This window comes from Artemia franciscana, chromosome 18 (assembly GCF_032884065.1).
Source record: "Artemia franciscana chromosome 18, ASM3288406v1, whole genome shotgun sequence".
Classification (NCBI taxonomy): domain Eukaryota; kingdom Metazoa; phylum Arthropoda; class Branchiopoda; order Anostraca; family Artemiidae; genus Artemia; species Artemia franciscana.
In genome coordinates this window covers 13460761-13484787 of record NC_088880.1, presented here as the reverse complement: position 1 = coordinate 13484787, position 24027 = coordinate 13460761, and the positions used below count along the sequence as shown (strand labels likewise).

Sequence of the window (24027 nt, the reverse complement as noted above, 5' to 3'; positions counted from 1 at the left end):
GGAAATTTGTTCTTCTAAAATTAGTTTGGTCCTTGCGTGTTCTAGCGACCACACTTTGTTCTTGATCTGTAATGAAACCGGTTTTCAGTGTCCACACGGAGATGCTCAGCTTAGCCTGAGTGAGATAAACTTCTATGTAGGTATGTATTAATTTAAATATTTAATATATAGAGGCGGTTAAACTAGGTATTCAATATAGTACGTTCTGGGTGGCCTGCTTTCCATAATTTTCTATTGTGTTTTTTGTTTTACTAAAGTATTATATTTTCATCATATTTTGGTATATTTCACTAGGACTAACCTAACTTTACTTCTTTGGTTTGCTCGCTATAACACGTAAGTACCATTGTTTTTTTTCAAGCTGTCTTTGCTCATATTTGATCTGCTGATCTATTGCTCTCAAAACTACTCAAGATTTCCTTTAAGTGAATAATGCAACACAAGTTATGTTTTTTCAAAGAGGCTAGGAATGAACGAAAAGGGTTCCATATAAGATCTATCCAAATTACCCATGCATCTTCAAATTTGTTTAAGCACATAATGAGAGTTTGTTGTTCTCAAATAAGTTTCTTTAGCATTGCCCCGTGTATGTAGATCTACATATTAGTAGATCTACTACAAATTCCTTTCAACAATTCTCATGGCAGACAGTGAGAGAATTAGCAATTAACTCAAAGATGAATTGAACGGACTCAATGACAAATTGGTGGGTGATTCCATCTTACTTGGCGAAGAGCTGAGCATCTAAGGTATCCTTTGTTGTTGCTATCAAGAAAAAGGATTTCAGTCTCGTTAATAAGATTCTTCTTGGTCGCTCTTTTCTTGAACCTCTCTTGCGCTTACAAGCAGATAAGAAGGATTTATAATGAATATAAGACATCGTGGAAAAATGACGTAAAACACTAATTTTTCTGAAAAGATAGAGCTCGCAATTAGTCCCTAAAGGTCCCTATAGTCCGTTTTTTGGCTGGAGTCCTTCCCAAGTCTGTTTATGCTGAAAGCTCCTTAACTACCCAAAAGCCTTTTTTGGGAGCATGGTATATTTGAAAACTGAAGCATGATATATTTAAAATATCCTCTTAAGATAATATTACTTCTCAACAAATCTGGTTATACTAGCTGCTTAGTTACGCCGTCGCAGTTAAGAAAGAAGCAACAAAACAGTGGGAACTTTGTCTGTGGCCAAAGTGTCTGTTAATTGTTGTAAACATAGGACGCTTATAACGGCACAAAATACGCATATATTGTCGGTGGGATACATGAGTGTTATTTTAGTACTGCTCAAGGATAGAGAGGAACATTGACCTTATGGGTGGGGGGATGGATTGGAACATATTGTGGTAACATTTAAGGATAGATAATTTCCTGTAGCTTCCTAAAATGAACCACACCACTATCAATTTGTTCGAATTGACTTGTATTCCAATAGTACGAAGTATATATTCTTTCCCTGAGGCTAAAAACTAGTAGCAGGTTGAGTGAGAAAAGTTACATGAATGGAATATTCAAATAGCAAGAACCTTCATATTTTTCCTGCTCTGTTTGGACCTACTTGTCTTTCAGGTCTCCCAAGTGTATTTAGGAAAGACAATGGGCAACTGCAAATTTCGTTGGTCCTGGTTAACTAATGAATACAGGAGTTGCAGAAAGATAAAACAAAGATGGTGTCGGATTGGTTGTGATGAGTTTTCTTTTTAATTCAAGATCTGTAGGAATTATCTTAGCTGCTGCATAGGTTTTTGCACCTTGAATCATGATGCCTCATTGGATGAGCACAAGAAACAGGTTGCAATCCGTCTCAATCCGTTACGGTTGCGATTGTGTGAATCTGCTAGGAAATGGTCCTAATGAGAAGAGCCATCAGCTAGCAATGGAAGTAAAACTCTTGAGATGCTTTGCGACTAAGGTGCTGCATACAAAGCGGAAATAATATTGGTACCCAAGTCCTTGTAAGCTTCTATGTCTGCAGCTTCATGTGACGGGACCATCGATGTCTTTGAAGCAATATTCTCTGGAAATCTACCGTCTGGGATGTTGGTGAGTGTGAAAAAAGCTATGTACATGATAATTGATGCACTTCATCCACACTGTAAACTATGGAGTATCTATATGGAGCATATGGACTTCTTGAATACTACAAAACTACAAACATTGAAGGAAAAAAGAGCCGTCATATAGTGAATGTTTCATGGGACATTAAACTGGTGAAAAAACAACATATATCATGTGTTTGGAGCCAGATTTTACCTCTTGGAAGATTAGCAAAGATAGGTAGAAATGGTCATATTATCAATAAAAAGGTATGGTCGCAAATGAATACATTGAAGAAGAAAAGGTCTTCGAAAGAGCTTTTGAACATTGGAACGTGTGACATCTTTGTTGTGTGTAATGCATTCATGAAAGGGCTCCAGGAATTTGGTGAGGAGTTATACTACAGTTGTCATCTCAGGCCATTCTTTTCCTTAGCTGACCTGCATGATATGAAGATTGCCTTGAATCCCAGAAAGAGAAAGACATCCCATACAATAGTTTTATTCAGCATGTCTCAGCAAGGTGGCTGACGTTGGGCCTGCTGTTAGCCAAGTGATTGATGAGCGGCCGGTACTCATGGAGTATTTTTTTGCCATCGAATAAACATTTGAAGAATTTCACGTCGTCAGCGAAGTGCCTCAAGATCGTAAGCTACCTAAAATGAAAAGATATGCTCGCAGAACTCAAATTCGTGTATTCATTCTCTGAGATTTTTACGAAATTAACAGCAGCGTTTCCAAAGAACAAACCCTTTGTACATGCTCTTTATGCCAAGCTGAAAAACTTACTTCTCACTTTTTTGTGAGGATTCTGTAACCCAACATTTTAATGTCTGCTGATGAAATTTCTACCAAGTTGCTACAAAACTTAGACAACTATTTGTAGGACACTATTGTAGGTGAGCGGGCTTAGCTTTTGCTAGATGCGCAGAAACTTATCTTGGCAGAAAAACAAGAGTTTCATCGAAGGTGTGGGGCATTTCAAAGCAGCTGTCGAACACTTGCTCAAGAAGTGCCCCATCTTGTCTAATAGCCTTCTCGAATCGCTTAGGTGCCTGGATCCCACGGAAAGGAAAAGAGCTAGATTTCTATCAGATATAGCTGTTCTTGCAATAGAAATTCTTGTAGGAATAAGAGTTGATGATGTCAGAATTAAGTGGATATTTCTGTAAGCTGAGAAATCAGTTGAATCAGCACCATCACACGTCGACTATTAACGGCATCAAGTCTTCTAAGGGATGGATTCTTTTGATGGGCAAAAGTTTATGCTGTTGTCGAAGATTGTAAAAGCCGCGTTTACATTATCGCACAGCAGAACTAACATAGAGAGGGTTTTTTGCTCTCAGGAAGACTCTTTTCATTGGAAAGAGCCTCCATGTCAGAAAGAGTCCTGAATGCGAAGCTGTGTGTGATTCACGAATTGAACATATATGGAACATATATGGTACCCAATTGTTTGGTTTGGGACGGGGGTCAGTGGCGTGGCTCTGTAAGCTCGTTCAGAGTTGACTCAGCTCTAAATGGGTACCTGGAGAAATCTGGGGACGGTAAACAGGAAGGGCGTGCAAAAGCAAAGGATGGCTGGCCCTCATCCCTCTATCGCACGTCCCGGCTGAAAGGCCTTGAGACGGAGATCAGCACCGCTGGTTCGGAGCTTAAGGGTCTAGTGCCGCATCCTTTACCTCTTACTAGAGAATGCTATGAGAACGCGAGAAGACGAAACAGATGATCGAAACAGAAACAAAACAGATGAAAAAGAGCGGGCGGAAAAGGACGTACAAAAGATGAAATTTGGACCTGATAGGGAAGTTAACCAATATCTCAAAGAAGTCGAAGGAATGAACGAGTTAGCTCCCTAGCTGAAGTCTTATGGATTGTTTTTAGTTGTTACTAGTCTTGAAGTTGCTTTTATATTTTTGTTTTAAATAAACATAACTGAAAGTTTGAATAAAAGAAAATGGAAACTTAAAGAGAACTGCCCAACTCTGGGAAAATGAGCTCTTCCTGAAGCTCTTGAATACGATGGTTCTTGGGATGACTTGACCACTGTTTCTGATTCACAAGCGAAGGAAAGTTTTGACCGTGAATGGCAATCAAGATCCCTTTCCACTTTGGTCCCATTTTCATCCCTAAAAGTCCCTTGACAGGTCGTCCAGTCCCTTTTTTAATGAGCAGGGAATCATTCTGAGCCGTGTCAAGACTCCTCGGAGTGGTTTTAACTTTCATTTTATGAATTTTCAGTCCGAAAAGTAAGTCTCAAAACTAGACTATTCAAAAAATTCATCCAGGCTACGGCAAAACTGTGCAGAAAAATTTCTAGATTATATGGGAAAAAGCCACAAACTAGTATTGAGTCATTTGAGGGAGAAGCTTTGAGATTAGTGATTTTTTCTCTCTCTCTTTTGCATGTCAACAACTAGTAATCACCAGAGAGAAAAGATGATAGAGACTGTAAAGACTTTTCACTGGACAAAATTCGTGAAAATTCACATGTTATTGCAACTCTGGGCTTAGTTTTTTTATCTTGTTTTCTCTTTTTACAAAAGTGACCGGAAATCACTAGAGAAGTAAAAAATGTGTCCTAAGCGATTGATGATCACTTAACGGGGCGATCCTTCATACAGCTTTTCCAATTTTATATTCTTCTCACTATAAAAAATGCTGTCTTTACCTTTGGATTAAAATATCATAAAAGTAAAACAAGTACATTTACAAAAATTCCTGTTGGCTACCAGTTTTGTTATTGCAAGATTATTGATGCCGCATCTTGTTTTGTCCATTGGTTTGCCGTGATGACTAAAAGTTGCTACTTTTAATAAGTATGACCCAATTTTATGACACAGCCGCAAAATGGTTTTGGAAAGAAGCTCTCTAAGTGCCTAGTTGCCCTGGATACTGATTAGAAAACTTAATTAGAGAGCCAATAGTCGCTTTACATATTAAACAACTTTAAGACTCATCTCAGGGGTCACCTGTTTCCAGAAATCACGAACACCAGGTGACAAGTGCCAAACGTGGCATAAGTGTTCGAAGCGTGGTGGAACTGTGTCAAGTGTCATGGGGGAACTCTGACTTGCGTGACGGAACTGTACAGAACAAGTCGTGTTCCTAGCTGCACACCATATGGTGGAAAATGAATAATCCCTCGGCTCATCGTCTTTTTAATACGAAAGGATTTTTTGATAGAACTTTTTGTCTTTTTCACAAGAAAGAAATTTGGTAGATCAATTAAGTAATTTATATAAAACTAGATTAGTATCGATCATCAGATACCTTTGATGTCAGAAAAGGTGAAATTAGGTCCCCTGGAATCTTGCTCTAATTGCCCTTATATCTTATGTCCTAATTTTATGATGTTCGCTTCCTTGGGTCTATCAGTCTGAGATTGTTGGAAAAACTAATGCAAGACTGGATCATATTTTATGGTTCGGTTGTGGTAAATACAAAACCATTATACTGCGCGACTTGACATTACAGGATAGCGAAAGAGCTCAGAATGTTTTTGATTTTGATTTATGTTTGATTTATTTTTATTTATACTATTGTCTCTAGTTTTTTGTACATTGAAGATTTTCTTTGACATCTAAGACGCCGCAAAATTTTGCATCAGAAGGTCCATAACGAAAACTTCCAAAAAACACGTTCTTCTAAGTATCTTGAGAAGCAAAGAAGCTGCTGTAAATGAATTCAGTGAATAGAATGCTTTGAATCTAGACACAGAGGGAAGATATACATATCAATGTAAAAAAAATGTAATATGGAAACCTTTTAAACTATTACAAGCCATTTTTCCGAAATCTGACTATCGAAAATTGGGATCTTTGCTTCAAATCGATTCATCTGCCATCTTTGGAACACCATGTGCACAGTTTTTGTTGACATAGGTGGGTAAATTGTTCTTTGGTTTCCACGAGTAGAAATCAAGGATTTTCAAGGATTGTTTAGCCTAACAAATAAAATCTCTAGAACTGACTTTATATTTTCCACATGCATAAAATCTGTTTTTGCTTCCTGTTTAAATATCTCATTCTACTTTTCGCGCTTCAACGGTTTCAAGAAATCGTTTCCATGTGAATATTTTTATGATTTTGCTGCATCCGTCATGCGTTTTACTTTACTTGAGTTTAACTTTATTTGTTAGAAAACAGGAAGATGGACAAGTCTAATGAATCCGGTACAAAGACTAATGCCTGAGCCCCACCATAGTCCACATCTCTCAGTAAAAAAAAAAAAAAAAAAAAGGTTTTATTAATGACATGGGGGTTTTCTTGCTTTTGGCGCCCCACTTATATTTCAGAAGCGGCAAATTGAAATTGTAAGGAATTATTTTTAAAAGTTTGCACCAACACTTATTTGTTTCTATCTCTTCTCTACTAATACTACGTCTTATAATACGTCTTTTCCTAAATGTATGTTACAGACCTAAAAATCGCTGCTAAAAGCTAAAAATTTTTCTAGTTAAAAAAAAACAAACCATTATGCCTTAAATCTTGATTCTGATTGGTAAATAAGGATTATAATTTCTCAAGTTGAACAAAGTTCAATCTTTCAACTTGGAGAGGATCAGAATTCAACTTAGAAACTTGAAAATTGTGTAAAGAGAAACTGTGAAGTTCCATGTGTTTCTATTTTGAGATTTTCTAATATGTTTATCTTGTATTATTTCTTCTTTCCTATTTCAACTTTAGTTTTAATTCTTATAAAGCTTGAATTGATTCAAATTTTTTACCTATATGGGTAAAAATTGAGAAGCAAGGCATGTCATGTCTAGGTCAGTAAGTTGATGACCTGAGGGCTCCTTTGTTGTTTCTGCAAAAAAAATAATGTAATTTCTGTAGTATTTCAATTTATTTATTTAATACTATAAAATCTAACACTAATGCAACGATACACAAAAAAAAAACGAAAGAGAAAACATATACAGTCTCATCGAATAGTTTAGTCATTGAGAGCTTGAATGTTTTAAGGAGCTGAACATTGTAAACCTTCTTGTCGTTGAGCCCAGTGCCAGAAAGCTTGAAAGCTTGCCAGAAAGCACACAGGAAACTCAAAGAATACCAGCAATGCTATAAAAAAAAGCTCAAAATTAGCTTAATGTGAATGTATTGAAATTCGAGTTTTACTCCAAAATTACACCCCCAAAAGCATAATACCAAAGATCCAAATTTGTGTCTAATCATAAATCAAGCCTCTTAGATAAAGCAATTAGGATAATAGCCAAATTAGCTGCTAATTGGATTTTGAAGTTTAAATTCTTCCAAAACGATAAATTTGACCTTATTTTCTTTATATCATTTTGTGTTCCATGCTCTCTCATTATCTATTAAAGGTTAAATCTTCCACGTGGGATTTCTGTATGGAAATTTCCCTTTGTCAACTAGTAATTTAAGTGTAGTTAAGATTTTCCTGAAAATGTATATTGAAAAATTGAGATGTCTCGTGAAATTTATTGTTTTTAATTCTTAGTTTATGTTAAAAACTATTTATCACATCTTTATATGTAGTTTTACAATAAAATACTTTAAAAAAAGGCTATACTAAACAGAATTTTATTTATTTAATTGTTTACTCTTTTATTTTCAATTCTGTTAAATTGAGTTTCTGGGAATTCGTAGAGGTAGTTTCCCTGATAGAACTTTTTATTTGTGAGAAAATACTTATGGCAGTTTTTAATGCCAACAGTTTTTGATAGTAATTTTGAAAGTTTTGTTATGAGTGAAGTTTCGCATCTTGCATCAAAAGAAAGCGATTTTAGTTGCTTAGGGGCGTTTTCTTTAATAAGCACAAAATAATGAGTACCAAATTACCATTTACCATTTCTTGAGTACTAAGTACCATTTCTCAAACGTTTACCAAATGAGTACCATAATACCAAAAACTTACACAGGGAACGTAAACCTTAAATACCTTGATTTACTTTTTTTCTCGCAACTTTAGCTGAAATTGCTTAAAGGTTGAACAGAACGTTTTTATTTTAGAGGCCTGTTTTATGTGTTAAAGTGTCATAGCAATAATGATGGACCCTCGAAAGATTTATCTCCTTGGTGGGAGAGTTTGTAAGTTTTTTTCAGGGGGGGGGTAAAGGTTTAAGAAAACCTTCTTTTTTGCACGCGTGTAAATTTTACGTCTAAACCTCTTCTGACGGATTCAAAGGCTCTGGCCACATGTTGAAATGACCAACACATTTTTGAAATGGAGGGGGAAAAGTTGAGATCCCCTCCCCCCCTAAGGTAACTTTGACGGGAACCTCTTTTGCTGGGAATCAAAATCTGTTCAGTGCAAATTTGCCAGAAAACCATGGAAAATTTTGGAACAATATTTTGGTTTTAGAGGGACAAATTGTCTATATTAGATAATGACATATCAAGCCTGGCAGTAATAAACGAATTATAACTATTGGTGAATGCGGTGCGCCACAGGCGCGATTATTGTTGACCGTAAATACCTATGTTTTGATCAGTCTTTCTCAAATCTCAGCTTTTATTTACAACAGGTTTGGGCCTATTCAAGTGTTAGAAACTTCGCGAATCGCTGTCTGGACGCTGTTTTTTTTTGTTATTCATCAAGAGAAGTATAAATCTGGTAGAAACGAAATGGCTATGGCATTTCAGAACCCTTGGATAATAGTTGAAATATCTTAATAGTTATGTATTCCTAACAGAATGAATTATTGAAATTAGTAATATTTTTTTTCGTCGGGCAACCGTCACCATTGAGAAGAACTGCCACCATTTACATCACAGCTGGATTGGTAGAAAAATCTTTCCCCTTAGCTTTCATACCATCCAACATCCTGAAGGGATTTGGAAGTTATATTCCCTTTCAATCCAGATTGTTTTGATAATGAAGATCTTTTCTCTTAAATACCGACAAACCAAATGCTTTTTTTTAGCCCTTGAAACTAGTGGCAAATAGCCAAGCTCACCATAGGTTCTAACTCCAGCCTCATTCCTAACTGCACCGCCATCTTCTCACCCAATGCTTTCAGTAAGCCCTGTGATTTTGCAGTCATTTTGGAAAACGATTGCAGTAACTGAACAAGTACAACCAAATCCCAGCACCACCAAGAAAACGAAATGTTTCAAGGAAGAAAGGAGGGCAGAACAAAAGCGCTCACTGAGACATCAGTAAAAGCCAAGATTGAAGCTGCCTTTGCTACAAGGAAAGCAGAGAAGAGGTGAAAAAGAAAAAATAAAGCAACAAAAGCCCGCAAATCAAAGAAGCAGGCTGTGAAGAGATTCGGTGAGAAAACAGAACTGATGGTGAAAATGAAACTGAAAAGGCTCAGACTGTGATTGTTGATGACAATTCAGACATTTCTCTTCGGTAAGATAGTGAAAAGGAATGTGAACTTAGCTTTGATTTGCGTTGCAGTTGGCATCTTTGTAAAAGTTATCAATGAGGGCCACTAGGGAGAAGGTAGAACCTACTGCAGAGGCCAGTGTGATGTCTTTGAGTGCTGGGAGAGGCAATGTGTGAAAGCGGCTAGAATAGTCAGCGCATATCTACTACATTAAAGAAGATTTAGGGTAAAAACCCCCCAGTACTTGGACAGTGTGTGATCTTGAATAAACATTTTGACTAAAATGTATCTTCCCTAAACAAGGACAGCAGGTTCTTAATCTTGGATCCGATGCAGATATTTGGGACTGGCTGACTACAATCGTGTAGCCAACCCTATTTGAATAAGATTGCTATTTCACAACGCATGCCAGTGATTGAATCTGTCCATGATTGAAATACTTCAATTTTAAGATCCTTTGTCGAAGATTGGGCAGTACGCTATTTTCCAAGATAGACTTAAGATAAAAATTTGCAATTACAAACTATTAGGTGTCTGTGCATTTAAAATAGTTTTCATTACATATGGGTGAAGTATTCAAACTATTAAAATATCTAATAAGAAAATTTTGACAGAGTAAGTAGAGAAAAACTAATTTTTCAGGTGCTATAATAGCTAAAACAAAAACAACTTTGGAAAAACGTCTTGGAATTTTTTTTCCCTATTGTTTCTTAGTTGTTTTTGTTTGATATGAAAAGGCAGTGTGGTCTTTGTCGCTATTTAGGTATAATAGATATAACTATCGAGATGCTGATTAGAAAGACCTGCATTTGTAGTTTCGTTCCCGTTCATTTCTGTCCATGTCTGAACAGATTTCACTCCTGTAATCAGACACCTCCTAGTCTGCTCCTAGTCGCTACACCTCTAGGGGTTTTGTGACAAATAAGGAAAAACATTAATTGTCCTCTATGTTAAATTCAAAATTTAGAATTTTCAGAACCACCCGTTTCAAGTGACGCTGCTATGTGAAGGAATCATAACCTCAGTATTTATGAACACCTGCCTATGGCAAGGACTCAAGAAATATTGATTCTTTGCTCTATCAAGGTGTTTTGAAATAGAGAGGTCCTTAAATATCAAGTTCCTACCTGGAATTTAATGTCGTGTCTGCTCGAAAGGCAATTGTATATTCAATGAATACGCTATAAAAACTAGCACTGAATATACACTCACCCTGGAAGCATAAGGAATCCTTGCCAACTGTTTGTCTGTGCACTTATTTCTATAATTTTGAAATCGCACTTTTTCAGGCAGGAAAATCGAAATATTTTACCACAACAGAAAAGAAAAGTTCCTACGTTGCGGTTGACGGAATAAAGAATAGGTTCAAATTAATTCAAAGTCAGAGTCGGCGCGCCGGCGGTATTGCGGCACTTCGACGGTGGTCGACTGGGCCTCTCGTCGTTGGCTTTCGATGCATGCACCGGCGCGGCGGCGGGGTCTAGCCCTAACTATAAAATTTCTCCATTTGCTTCAAAGCTTCTAATTTTATTCTCCCTCTTAAAAAATCAATTTACCATACTATCTTTCCATGCGAAAGTAAGGACTTTTCTTATTCCTTTGTTAGCCGGTAATATCAGCACGTTGCAGATTTCTAAAGAATACTTATATTTCGAAGAGCGAAAGAGAGAGACGTCTGGCAAAATTCATTCTTTTCTTTCATTTTGCAGGTTTCCTAAAAAGTCTGATGCATTTGTGTCTGAGGAAGAAATTGCCCGACGTTCTCAGCAATTGGAAAGATACCTTCAGGCCTTAATAGAAAGGGAGGCTTTTAGATTCCATTTCGAGACGGTAAGTTAGGTCTATTTCCCAAGCTTTTAAAAGTTTCTCTATTCAAGTTAAGTCCCTCAATGGGACTTGAGAGACAATACACAGGATCTCTCTAAAGTATAATTAGGGAACAAACTATGTAATCTTGTTTTAGCATAAAGCCCATCGCAACACAGCACAAATTTTGACGCTGAACTATAACCTTCATCAAATGAGGCGTTTCCTAAGAAGTTATAAGTATAATCGAGCACATTCATGGATTTGTTTCCAGTGGGGGAAGGAAGAGGGGCAGAATCTTTCAAAAAGTTTTTTTCCCAAAAAACGGCTATATTTTTTTGAACTTCACAATAATTAGAACTTTTGTATATTTTTGGTCTTCGGGGGAGAGGGCGGTCTAGTATCCTTGGAAATTTATAGTAAAGCGAAAGAGTTGAATATATGATTCTAGGAGTAGAAGAAATATATGCTAACGGATCGGATTGAGATACAGAAAGTAATTTTTAATGGTAAAGTAGGTTCAGTAATACATTTTAGATCAGAATTACTGAGTTATGCGGAAGGATAAACTCTGAGAAGTCTTTGGTAAAATTATTACTGTAAGAGATTTACAGCCAAATTAGGCAGGTTAGGTCCCAAATAATTGTTGAATGCCCTAGGTTTTTGTAAAAATCCAGCAAAATTAAAGAGATAGGGATAGATAAAAATCATAGTACTAACCAAGGAAATAAAGAAGTTTTTAATAATATTTAGCTACAGTCCTTATATGAGCAACTATTGCAGTTACGATCACTGCGGCCTATACTTAGATCAGGGAGTCGTGGGGGAGAATTTTTTTCTTTATTAGATTTAAAACATGGTTTTAGGTGCACTACATCAACTCGGGATTTCTCGCCACTTGGAATAAGAAAAGTATTCGGAGAAATTTGACGTATATAATTACCCCTCTTTTTGTCAAAATTTTGGTAAATTGGAAAAGATCCTAACCGTGCTTTGATGTTGAACTGGTTTGTAGAATTTAAAGAGGGATTCCTCTGGGATAGGTACATAAGTACTTTATATACTTAATAAATAGGTACATATAATTGCTGTATTAATTGGAATCCTGCCACATTGTGACATTTATGGTAACCTACGAGTATCATCATCGCCAAAATGATTTGATAGTAATGATTTAGATTATTGAATTACATCTTTGTTAAAATGTGCGGATTGGCTGGTGAGACAGAGAGCACTTCCTAATTAAAGGCCGAACGCTCGTTACTTTTTTATAGTACTTTTTATTGTATTTTTATTTTATATATATATATATATATATATATATATATATATATATATATATATATATATATATATATATATATATAAAATAGAAAATTAAAGAAAACGTACTTTACAAAAAGAAACGAGCGTTTGCCTTATATATATATATATATATATATATATATATATATATATATATATATATATATATATATATATATATATATATATATATATATATATATATATATATATATATATATATATATATGTATATATATATGTATATATATATATATATATATATATATATATATATATATATATAAATATATATATAAATATATATATATATATATATATATATATATATATATAATATATATATATATATATATATATATATATATATATATATATATATATATATATATATATATATATATATATATATATATATATATATATATATATATATATATATATATATATATATATATATATATATATATATATATATATATATATATATATATATATATATATATCAAACAGTTCGTGGTAACGAACTGTAGTAAGGAGCGACCAGGCTCAATAGGAAACGAAACTCTAAAAAACGGAATTTTGATGCTAAAAGATACATCAAAAGAATCGAATTTTCATGCTGATTCCCCACTTCCCCACCCCTTTTTTCTCAAAATCTTCTGATCAAAACCTAGAGAAAGCCATTTAGCCAAAAAAAGAATTAATATACAAATTTCATTTTAATAATTTATGTGCGGAGAGCCAAAATCAAATATGCATTAATTCAAAAACGTTCAGAAATTAAATAGAAAAAACTAGTTTTTTAACTGAAAGTAAGGAGCGACGTTAAAACTTATAACGAACAGAAATTACTCCGTATATGAAATGGGTTGTCGCCTCTGCAATCCCTCACTCTTTACGCTAAAGTTTGACTCTGCCACAATTCTACTTTTTAAAACAAATAAAAGATTTAGCGTAAAGAGCGAGGCGTTGAGGAGGGGACAACCCATTTCATATACGGAGTAATTTCTGTTCGTTTTAAGTTTTAATGTCGCTCCTTACTTTCAGTTAAAAAACAAGTTTTTTTTATTTAATATATATATAAAAGGCAAACGCTTGTTTCTTTTTTATAGTACGTTTTCTTATATTTTCTATTGTTAAAAATTATGATTATTTATGTATTCATTTCTTGTTGGAGTATCAGTGCTTGTCTGATAGCTATGTATGTTACCTGACATTTAAAACCATGGGCCATAGAACCTTTATGTCTCAACTATAACAAATATCGTTGGCTATAACAAATATCAGCCTTGTATGGCGGGCGGGAAAAAAGATTAACATTTATGCAACCAAATACTTCACATTTATTAATTAGCTTTCTATGCACAGAGAAAACGGATACAAGAATAAAAATTTAGAGATACGAATTAATATAAAGTAATTATATAAAAGGATTTTGAGGCAACTGACTCTATATATATATATATATATATATATATATATATATATATATATATATATATATATATATATATATATATATATATATATATATATATATATATATATATATATATATATATATATATATATATATATATATATATAATGCAGTTAACAAAACTTTTTTTTTATTTAATACGTAAGGCTAAAAGAGATGCAGCATTTTATTCTAGCATATTTAGAGCCGGTGTCTGCAACTGTATTCTTTCTAGGCAGTTAATTAAAACCAGACTTTGCACGATAAATATCTGAAATTTGCAAAGAATCCATAAAAAAAAAATAATGGTCTAGTTTAGTCATTATTTTAATGGTTTAAATAATGGTATAATAAATTTTCTTGAGATTTAATAGAATTTTACTTCTGCAACAAGCATTTCCCTACGTTCCTTGTCGAAGCGCTAAAAATGGACACTAATGTTGGAAATATGATTTGGGTCAAAACCTGGTATAACGAAATATGCACGTATTCGAATTATGTCTTTAACTTTACAAAAGCTACGCCTGTACAGCCTTCCTGACGCATTTCCTTCAGTCACTGGGAGAACTTTTAAAAATGTATACTAATGTTCTGATAATATAAATTATGAAAAAAATTAAAAGCTTCTAGTTGGAGTAAACGGAGGTAATGAAAGTCCAATTGCCTTAGATCAAACTTGATCCTGAAAGTTTTTCCAGTGATGTCTGGGTTTTTCGTTCATCTTTATTGGTATAATGACATCTTTTCGTCTTCATTTATAAAGAGAACAAAGAATGAAAATCATAAATTGGTAATGATGTTACTGATTTAGATCGAAAGGGTTTTTGAAAAAGAAGAGGAAAAAGGAATGTAAAGTAAAAAATAAATTAAATGTTAATTTAGTTTAATTTATTAAATTTAATTTAGTAAAGATTAAGAGGAAATTTAGTAAAAAATGAAATTTGAAAAATTAAGTTAAAATTCATAAAGCTTTCTTTCTCCAAGATTATTTTGTTCTGAGACTTTTGTGTTTTAAAGAAGAGTCCGGTTTTGTGGAGGTTTTACTTCTATTGATCCTTGTGGAAAGCCTTTTAGAATTCATGAGTATTATCGGTTTCTAGATGGGATTTCGAAATAAATTTTACGGTTAGCGACAAATCAAATATGCCCTTCAGCTGAACCTCGTTAGTTTGGTCATCTTATAATTTGAAAATCATTTTAACATTTCTGTATTTAAAGTTCAATTTTCAAATTCCTTTTTAATATTAAAAGAAAGTTGCTTGTATTATAGAAATGGAAAATTCCCTTAAAAATTTAAATTTTTTAAAATTAAAATTAAAAGTAAAAATTAAAAATTAAAATTAAAAATTTTCAAATTAAAATTAAAAATTTTCCCTTAATTGCTTGGTATTTTGGCAATTCTAGTTGAAGCTTGTTTTGCCAAATTAAAGTCTCTAGATTTTTTTATGTTCTCTGCAATTTTTATGTTTGTCGTGTAATTTGCCTTCTTTTGATGTCCCTTTTCCCCAAACATAACAACACAAGTCTCTAGATTTTTTTTATGTTCTCTGCAATTTTTATGTTTGTCGTGTAATTTGCCTGCTTTTGATGTCTCTTTTCCCCAAATATAACAACACATTCTTGTGAACGGGCTTAACTAGAACTAATTTCACTAATTTGCTAAATTAATTACACTAATTGCACAATTCTTTTGAAAGCGTGGATTTCGGCGTTTAATTTTAATCTTATCTTTGTAAGTAAATAACTTCGAAGACCACACTGCCTTTCCATGATGAAAGTAAAACAGTTCAAAATAGGGATGAAACCTTTTTATTGACAGTGAATAGATATAAAATTATTTAACTGGATATTTCGAACACATATACAGTGTTCATCATCAGCAGTAAAACTCTAAAATATCCAGTTATATAATTTTATATCTATTCACTGTCAATAAAAAGGTTTCATCCCTATTTTGAACTGTTTTACTTTTGTAAGTAAACTTTGTATTTCTTAGTTTGATAGTCCTTTGGACTATTTTATTTTGACTCCTCTTATTAATATTTTATGCTAGGTCATGTGAAAACAAATACCACAAGCAGTGTTGCATTATCATTATTCTAGTGACATGTATTCTATGTTATATATTGTGATAGTATTGTATATAGTGGGATAATGGTTTTATCAGTTTTATATTTGACGTATTTTTTTTATTAAAACTTTACCTTACGCTTTTAGGGGAAAGAAATTTGAAAGTCATATCGCATAATCTGATGGTTTTATCTTTCTTTGTATTTTTTTTTAAAATTTACTTAGTCTTTACAAAGAAGGATATTTGTATGTTTACTTTTGACATTTTTTGACAATTTGATGTTCGATGTCTAAAAAAAATTTCACGTCATTTCGCATAAATTGATGATTTTTTCTTTGTTCATAATTTTTTTATTTTTTCGATTTTTTTTAGTTTCTACAAAGAAAGATATTTGGTATTTTGACATTTTTTGAGAATTTGATATTCGACGTTTAAATTTTTTTATGTCATTTCACATAATTTGATGATTTATTATTTCTTCATAGTTTGTTTCTTTTTTTTTAATGCATTTGGTTTTTACAAAGAAAGATATTTGGTATATTTTCTTTTGACATTTTTAGACAATTTGATAAATTCTTTTTTATGTCATTTTACCTAATTTGATGATTTGTTCTTTCTTCATATTTTTTTTTCAATTTACTTATTTTACAAAAAAGGATATTTGTAATGTTTTCTTTTGACATTTTTTGACAATTTTATATTCGATGTTTCACTTTTATTTGTGTAGAGTCTTATCCCAACTCAAAGTAGATGAGCTTTATTTGAGAAACTTCTCTGTTAAATATTTACCATTGGATTCTTACTTTTATTGGCTCTGCGGAAAGTCGATTAGAATTCATGTCAGTTGTCTGTTTCTAGTTGAAATTTTTCGAAGTTAGCCCATATTCTTTCATTGACCAACTCGGACCCAAGAGAAAAGAAGGTCTTTTACGAAAACTATCGAGACAATGCTGCTGTTGTGCGAAGAAACGGACCAATTCTTCCTGCTTAACTTGGTAAATTTATTTTCTTTCTTTTGAAATTATCGGCATATTTTAACTGCGGCTGTCTCAAATCAAAGAAATTAACCCAATAATGTTGGTTTTTGGGATAGCAGCCCTTTGAATAATTTGAAGTAAACTAACTACAATTCTATCTTCCACGCACAGCCAGGTCCATTCAATTGTGTTGTCCAATTTGTCAGGGGAGCGAATGCTAGGGGATTGTGCCATTTTGTGAAAACATTGGAAGGCAGATGTGAGTGGGCTCTTTTGAGTTTCTTTTATGACGATACAAAGAAAAATATTTTTAAAATATAGTGAGGGCAGTTGCCCCAGATGGCTCTATTGGTGCTAGGGGTTAGTGGGGTAAGATAGAAACGTGTATAAATAATACAAATGAGTACTAATAAAATGGCTAGCCTTAAAAAGTTATAAGTATCCCTGAATTCAGGAAGAGTTTGGACACCTGGAAATTTTTTCCATAAAACTTGTTTTGTTATTTCTATAATACTTGTTTTGGTATTATTAGCTTGTTTTTTTCTTTCAATTCAGTTCCCTCTAGAAATGTTCCCTCAAGAAGCGATGCTCATTAGCTAGTATTACAGCGTTACTAATTTATTATAATATAAGATCCTTTTGCGCGGGAAGATGCTCTTGTCGGGTACTGATGTGTATTACTGAAAAAAAAGAAAAATAAATAAAGAGTGGAGACAACTACTTTCAAGTAGGAGTGTAGGACGGCCTTCGGGCACTTTGTCCCCCAGCGTGATTATATTCGAAAATTTTATATGATAGAAGTGTAAGTGATAGATGTTTTACTATAGAACTTACTATAGGCGTTTTTATTGTATTTGCAATGATTCCTTATATTTTTCGTATGTTTGCTTATTTAGGTGTTTCCATTTTTAATTCCCCCCCCTCAAATTATTCAGAAAGCTTTCAAAACTGCTGGTTTCTCACAAATACTATCGAAACAACGCCATGCTTGCACAAAGAGGTTTGCCAAGAGGGCAACCTATTTAGTTTGGTTTATTTTTATTATTCTAACTCAAATTTAATGAGTTTTTAGATCCTTGATTCTCTGTAATCAAAGCACGTTCATTTTCTTAGGTGGTGTTTCTTTTTTGGGGAATTAGATAACAAGCTCAAAAATTGCCTTTTTACGCCTCCTCTAAGTGTCTTTAGCTCAGACCAACCATGAGGATTTAATGGCTTGACGATTTTTTCGATTCTAATGGGTGACTTTTTGACAAAATGCGCCCCTACTTTACCCCTAGGCTTGGTCAACTCTGGACATTATCGCTCAAATGCGTGTTATGATTAATTTTGGCTGTTAGCCCTCAGGGACGGGGGGGGATCCTTTTATAGGTGAATCGGACAAACTAGCAATAGTGAACATGAAGGGTTCGGGTATTTAAATCCTTAAGTATTTTTTTGAGTAATTGAATAGTAAAAGTTATTCGGTAAGTAGTTATAGTATGTGCTATCTACAAATTCTTTACCAAAACAATTATTTACTTTTCAGTTTCTCTGAAAAATATTTTGGTCTTTAAATTCTCAAATAGGTCGTACTTGTTATTGTCTTCTTCATTTCAAATGTACTTCGAATATGCCATTAATATATGGTTGACGATAAAAATAATTAATAAACATTAAACCGGTTCACCGCAGTAACTATAATTTGGAATTTGCTTTTAGCAACAATAGTATCTGCTAAATGCCCCTTTGCTAAAAAATTTGCAACAAAATTTTGCATTCAAAATGCTCTTTTCTGTTGAGTAAGTATTGCCATCGATGCAGGGGATGGTACAGCTGTTTTTTACATGCAGGAAAGGCCTTTCACCCAGTGTTGCCACTTATGCCGCATTTCGCGGCATTACGCCGCGATTCTGAGAGAAATGCCGCATAAAATTTATATCATGCCGCACGCCGCGATTATGCCGCGAAATGGCTTTTTATACCGCATTTGTTCCTGCATGTAAAATTTGTCCAACTTTAAGTTTCTTATCTTTCGCAAATGTCTTTGTTGCATAAAATGGGGATTTCAAAGTTTCGCGGAAGTCAACTACGGACCTTAATTAATGACCAGTAGGTCGGCAGCTTGTCCCCTGGGAGGCCAGTGTGTTCGAAGGGGGTTGAGTTATTTTTGCGGGTTTGACGAAACTTCGACGTTTGAGTTTCTCATTTCATCTCATGACTTCATGACCTCTGTCAGCTCAGCCCAAGTGTTTTCAAGTTAGCAATAAGGACCAGACAGACTTGTCTTATTTCACAGGATTGTCTGATGGTATTGATGGTAAGTAGTAACTATATTTAAGTAGCCTAGGTGTCGTAAGAACCGTTATTAGCCAAAATGTGGGGGGGGGGAGGAGGTATTTATCGACTGTTTTCTTTGTCGTGTTCAATATGTTTTCTTACCCCATAATCGACTATCTCATTAGTTGTTTATAAATATTTTGTCTATCCCTTAATTTGAATCCCCACCCCTAAGTGTAGGGCTACAGAGCCCATCTACGAACTCGACCTTTCCCTTGACCCAAAGGATCCTCCCACCGAGTTTCATCAAAATATCTCATTCCCTTCGACAGTTATCGTGCTTAGGCTACAGACGGACAGACGGACAACTTTTCCAATGTCATAGGTATCCCTCCACTTACGTTTTGGGATCCCGACAAGCAAAACAAAAGAAGTCCAAAACGGATGATAGTTGAACAGGCATCCAAAATGAACAAGACCAAAGCTTTCTATGGAATCCCAGAATTTAATCTGTGATCCAAACAATTGGCTCTTGTAGGTATCCGTTCTTCACCGGACTCCTTAAAGTTTAACTGAAAAGCAAATTTTTGTATGTGTATTTTAAGTGAATACAATGCAATATCGGATTGTGTTAAGAGGAGTTTTTGGCATTTTTACTGTTTTCTCTAGCATAATGTTCAGAATATTTAAGGCCATGCTCACAGCGCTAAGTTCTACTATGACGCGGAAACTTTGAACCTCAATACAAACTCGGCTTTTCAGTGGCCCAATCAAATGAGCTTGGTTAGCAATGCTCAGTGCTTGAACGCCTATTTGTCGTAAATCGTTTTCGTCAAGCATGCAACACAGTTACTAGCTGTAGAGGTACCCCAAATCTGACAGGGAATATCACTGTATGGAATTTTATCAATCGCGAATATATTCAAGTAATGCATACAACGGATATTTCGGCCCTTCTTGGCAAGAGTCCTCGTCAGGCTGTCAAACTTCATGATCAACCTTAGGGATGGATACTTTCTCTGAATAGGATCGTAATTGACGTATCCGTTTAATTCGTTGCTTGAATATGCGTGTCCAAGTCAGCATGGGCCCAAGTCATAGCAACGAAGTAACGCATTTTCATTTGGTCTTTCAGCCCTTTTCGGTAAAAAAATTTTACTATTCAGATTTAGAAACAGAATTTTTCATTGAGTGGTTTTTGTTGTTGTGTGTGTTATTTTGTACTCTCTCTATTTCTTTCCTTTGATTACTCCACTATCTTAAACCTATAGAGTGGGTCATAAATATTATTGTTATACGACAATAGTTGCGTTTTTGCAGATTCCATGGTATTCGATATACGGTCTAAAGTCGTTTCTGCAGCTACCGTGGTATCCGATACCACGGTCAAAAGGCGTTTTTGCAGTTGTCGTGGTATCTGGCCAGCTACCGCGGTAACTGATATTCAGATATCACGGTCCAACCGTGGTATCTGAAAAGTCATCTCATTTTCATCAAATTTTGTCAAATTGGTGAGAAAGAAGTTCAACACTTAGTTATGTAATTGGATATCAGTTTTTCTTTTGGGATGACTTTTGAAAAGTGCAATTTCGGCATTATAATAGTCGTTTTTGCAGTGGACCGTATATCAGATATCATGGTAACTGCAAAACGACTAACTGCAGATCCGCAGTTACCGTGGTAACAGGGGTATCAGCAAAAACGCAACATATGTGTGTTTACGTCACATCTACTGTGATTCGACGTCATATCTGCTTTGACGAAACTGATCAAAACTTCCTGCCTTACTTCTGCCAAATTTCCGACTTCAGCCGGATTCCCGGCGAAGGATTTATCCGGAAAGAACAAAGGGTTATCAGCAGGCTGGCGCTGGAAGAAATTAAACTAATGCAGGTTTGTTTCTTTCACCAGCAAGTCAATCCATGAAAGAAAGGACATAATAGCTAAATATTTTTCTTTTTTATAGACCAAACGTGTTACAACATAATGGTAGAAGTGATAGATATCGATCAGGAATATGAGGACGGTGATAAAGACTCGGACGATAGTGAACCCTCCCACAAAAAACCGAGGATCACAAAGAAAAGGGCCATGTCATTAAGACCATGTCATTAAGTCTTCATTTTTCTGGTGATTCAAAAATCGAAAGAGTGGCCACTGCTGAAGCGAAGCTAGTGACATTTCTCGTTGAGCACGATCTACCCTATTCGATTTCTGAGGACTTGCTGAAACTTGTGAAAAGTATGCCAGGCCCAGATCTTTTAAGCCAGGCCACTCTTGGTAGAACTAAAGCAACTAACATTGCTCGGCAAGCGTTGGCCCATCATTTTCATGAAAAGCTTTTTGAAAACCAGAAAACGAATCTTTCCTCCGTAGTAATTGACGAGTAATTGACTTGCTGTTTGTGTCAGCTTTTGTGACGAAGCAATGAATGTGCAGGTAGATTTGCTCGCTCTTGTCGAATGCAGCGACGGACCAGTGTCTGGTCTATTCAACCAGCTAGTGAAGGTGGTGGATGATGTCAAGAAGGTGGGTGTTCCTCTACAAAACTGGGTCGGATTCTGCTCTGACACAACGAATGCTATGATGGGGATAAACCACTCAGTCACAACACTTGTTGAAGGGAAATATCCCTGGGTTACAGTTGTGAAATGTAGCTGCCATCTGTGTGCCCTAGTTGCAAGTCATGCTTGCAAAAAACTGCCCAAGAGCCTTGAAGATCTATGTCGGACTGTGTGCAATCACTTCTGGCACAGTACAAAACGCCAAGATGCATATAGGAAGGAATTTCAAGTCTTTACTTAAGTGGAACAGCACAGATTCCTTGCTTTGGCTCCAACACGCTGGTTGTCGTTTCAAAACTGTGCACGCCGTATTCTCGAACAGTGGGATACTTTTACGTTGTACTGGGACTCGTTGGTACTTGATGATTCCTCGCATGCTAATGATCATGTAAGAATGACACTAAACAACCCATACTAAAGGGCTATGATGTATTTTGTCGAGTACGTGTTGGGAGAGCTGAATGAGTTCAACACCATCTTCCAGTCTGAAAAACCCCTATTTCACCTCATGAAAACCCAGGTAGAAAAACTTCTTCGGACATTAGCCAGGAACTTTATGAAGCCTTCATATGTTAGAACACTCAACCCTTTTGACATCAATCCGCATGACGAAGTGAACTATCTTCCTGACGAAAATGTCTATATCGGCTACAAAGGGTACGATTTCCTTGTGGGGCTCGAAACGAGAGAAGTTACCAGTGGCCGTTTTGTAGCGGAAAGTCTCCAAATTCGTCGCTCCGCCAGGGATTTCTACGTCGAAGCTGTTCAACAAATTCTTGACCGTTTTCCATTCTCTGAAAAGATCTACGACCTGGTACACTTGCTTACCCCAAGCTCTAGTTATGAACTGATAGTTCCCAGTCTTCGTCAGTTCTTCGACTACTACGATTCTGCGCTTTGGAATAAAGCAAAGCTAGAGCAGGAATGGCGGTCTATACCGAGTGTAGCTCTACCTAGTACTGTCGATCTCCCTGACGTAGATGACATGGACATTGTCGTTTACTGGCGTCACATCTTGCAAACGAAGTCACCAAATAGTAGTCGGATGTTCCCAAATGTCGGGAAAATGGTTCAGTACTTTTTCTCACTCCCTTTCTCAAACGTTATTGCCGAGCGTCTCTTCAGTTTGCTCAAGGAAGTGAAAACTGATAAGCGAAACCGACTGAGTGCAGTGACTCTTTCGGCAACACTGAAAACCAAGTGTGGCCTTAAGCGCAATTCTAAAGGAGGGCTTGACTCGGGCAAGTCAGTGCTAGAACCAGAACCCGGAATAGTCAAGCGTGTACTCAAAGTGAAGGCTAGTGCCTCTTCTCGTGACTGTAACGTTTTGAACCAAAGCATTGTGTATGGTCTGGCCAAAGATATTGTTTGTGACACACGTGAACAGTCCGATTCCGATTAATCTTGTCTGTTTGTCTTGTATTATTTATCTGAAATTAATCTTGTCTGTTTGTCTTGTATTATTTATCTGAATGTTCCTTCTTGAAGCTTTTGATATTGATTTTCATTAAACATTAATCGTAAAAGGTTGAGATGCGAGAATCTAGTTACCCATCAATTATTCTATTGGATAGGATTGAAGGCCTAAGGGAAAATCGCTTTTAATTTCTTCACTATTCACTTCACATTTATACGGGTTTTCCCACCGTGGACTTACCCTGCTGTGGTACCTCTGCACTTTTACTTCTGTTGCGTGCTTGACGAAAACGATGAACGACAAATGTGTGTTCACGGACTGAGCTGACCATGCTTACCTTTGACCGCTGAAAAGAAGGATAGACAGCACGTGTTTTCTCAAATTTATGACAGATCTTCACCACACTTCACTTGACACTGAATCAACATTCATATTAAAGCGAGATTTTTCACCCATTCTCTCTCAAAAATACAAAACACAGCTTTTCCGAGAATTTCGGGCATGCCGCGGTTTTTTACCGCATTTTGGTTCAAGGATGCCGCGGAAATGCCGCTTTTTGACGAGGCCGGTGCCGCGGAGTGGTGCCGGTCGAGTGGCAACACTGCTTTCACCTCAAGACATAACTCTAGGCTACTCTAGTCTCTGTTCCTGTCTTTAAAATTATTCAGTAAGTTGCATTACTGTTTTGGACTCTCTAATTGGTTCTGAGACAGGAGTCACTGCAGAAAAAAAATTTATATGGCAGAACGGCAGACAAATATGAGTCAGCGTCATTGTCAGCTGACAGACTAGGTTTATCATAAAGATATGTTAGCTGAGACAATTTGTCGGTT

At 35.3% G+C, this 24027-nt stretch overlaps 1 protein-coding gene across 1 annotated transcript in view; it reads left to right on the top strand.

Moving 5' to 3' along the window:
- The window catches only part of LOC136038636 (phospholipase D1-like), a gene marked incomplete in the record, with an annotated part of 372020 nt that overhangs the window by 97289 nt on the left and 250704 nt on the right, over positions 1–24027 (top strand). Inside the window, 2 exon segments of the mRNA XM_065721881.1 lie at positions 11043–11163; positions 16836–16972. Coding sequence (XP_065577953.1) covers positions 11043–11163; positions 16836–16972 — 258 coding nt within the window.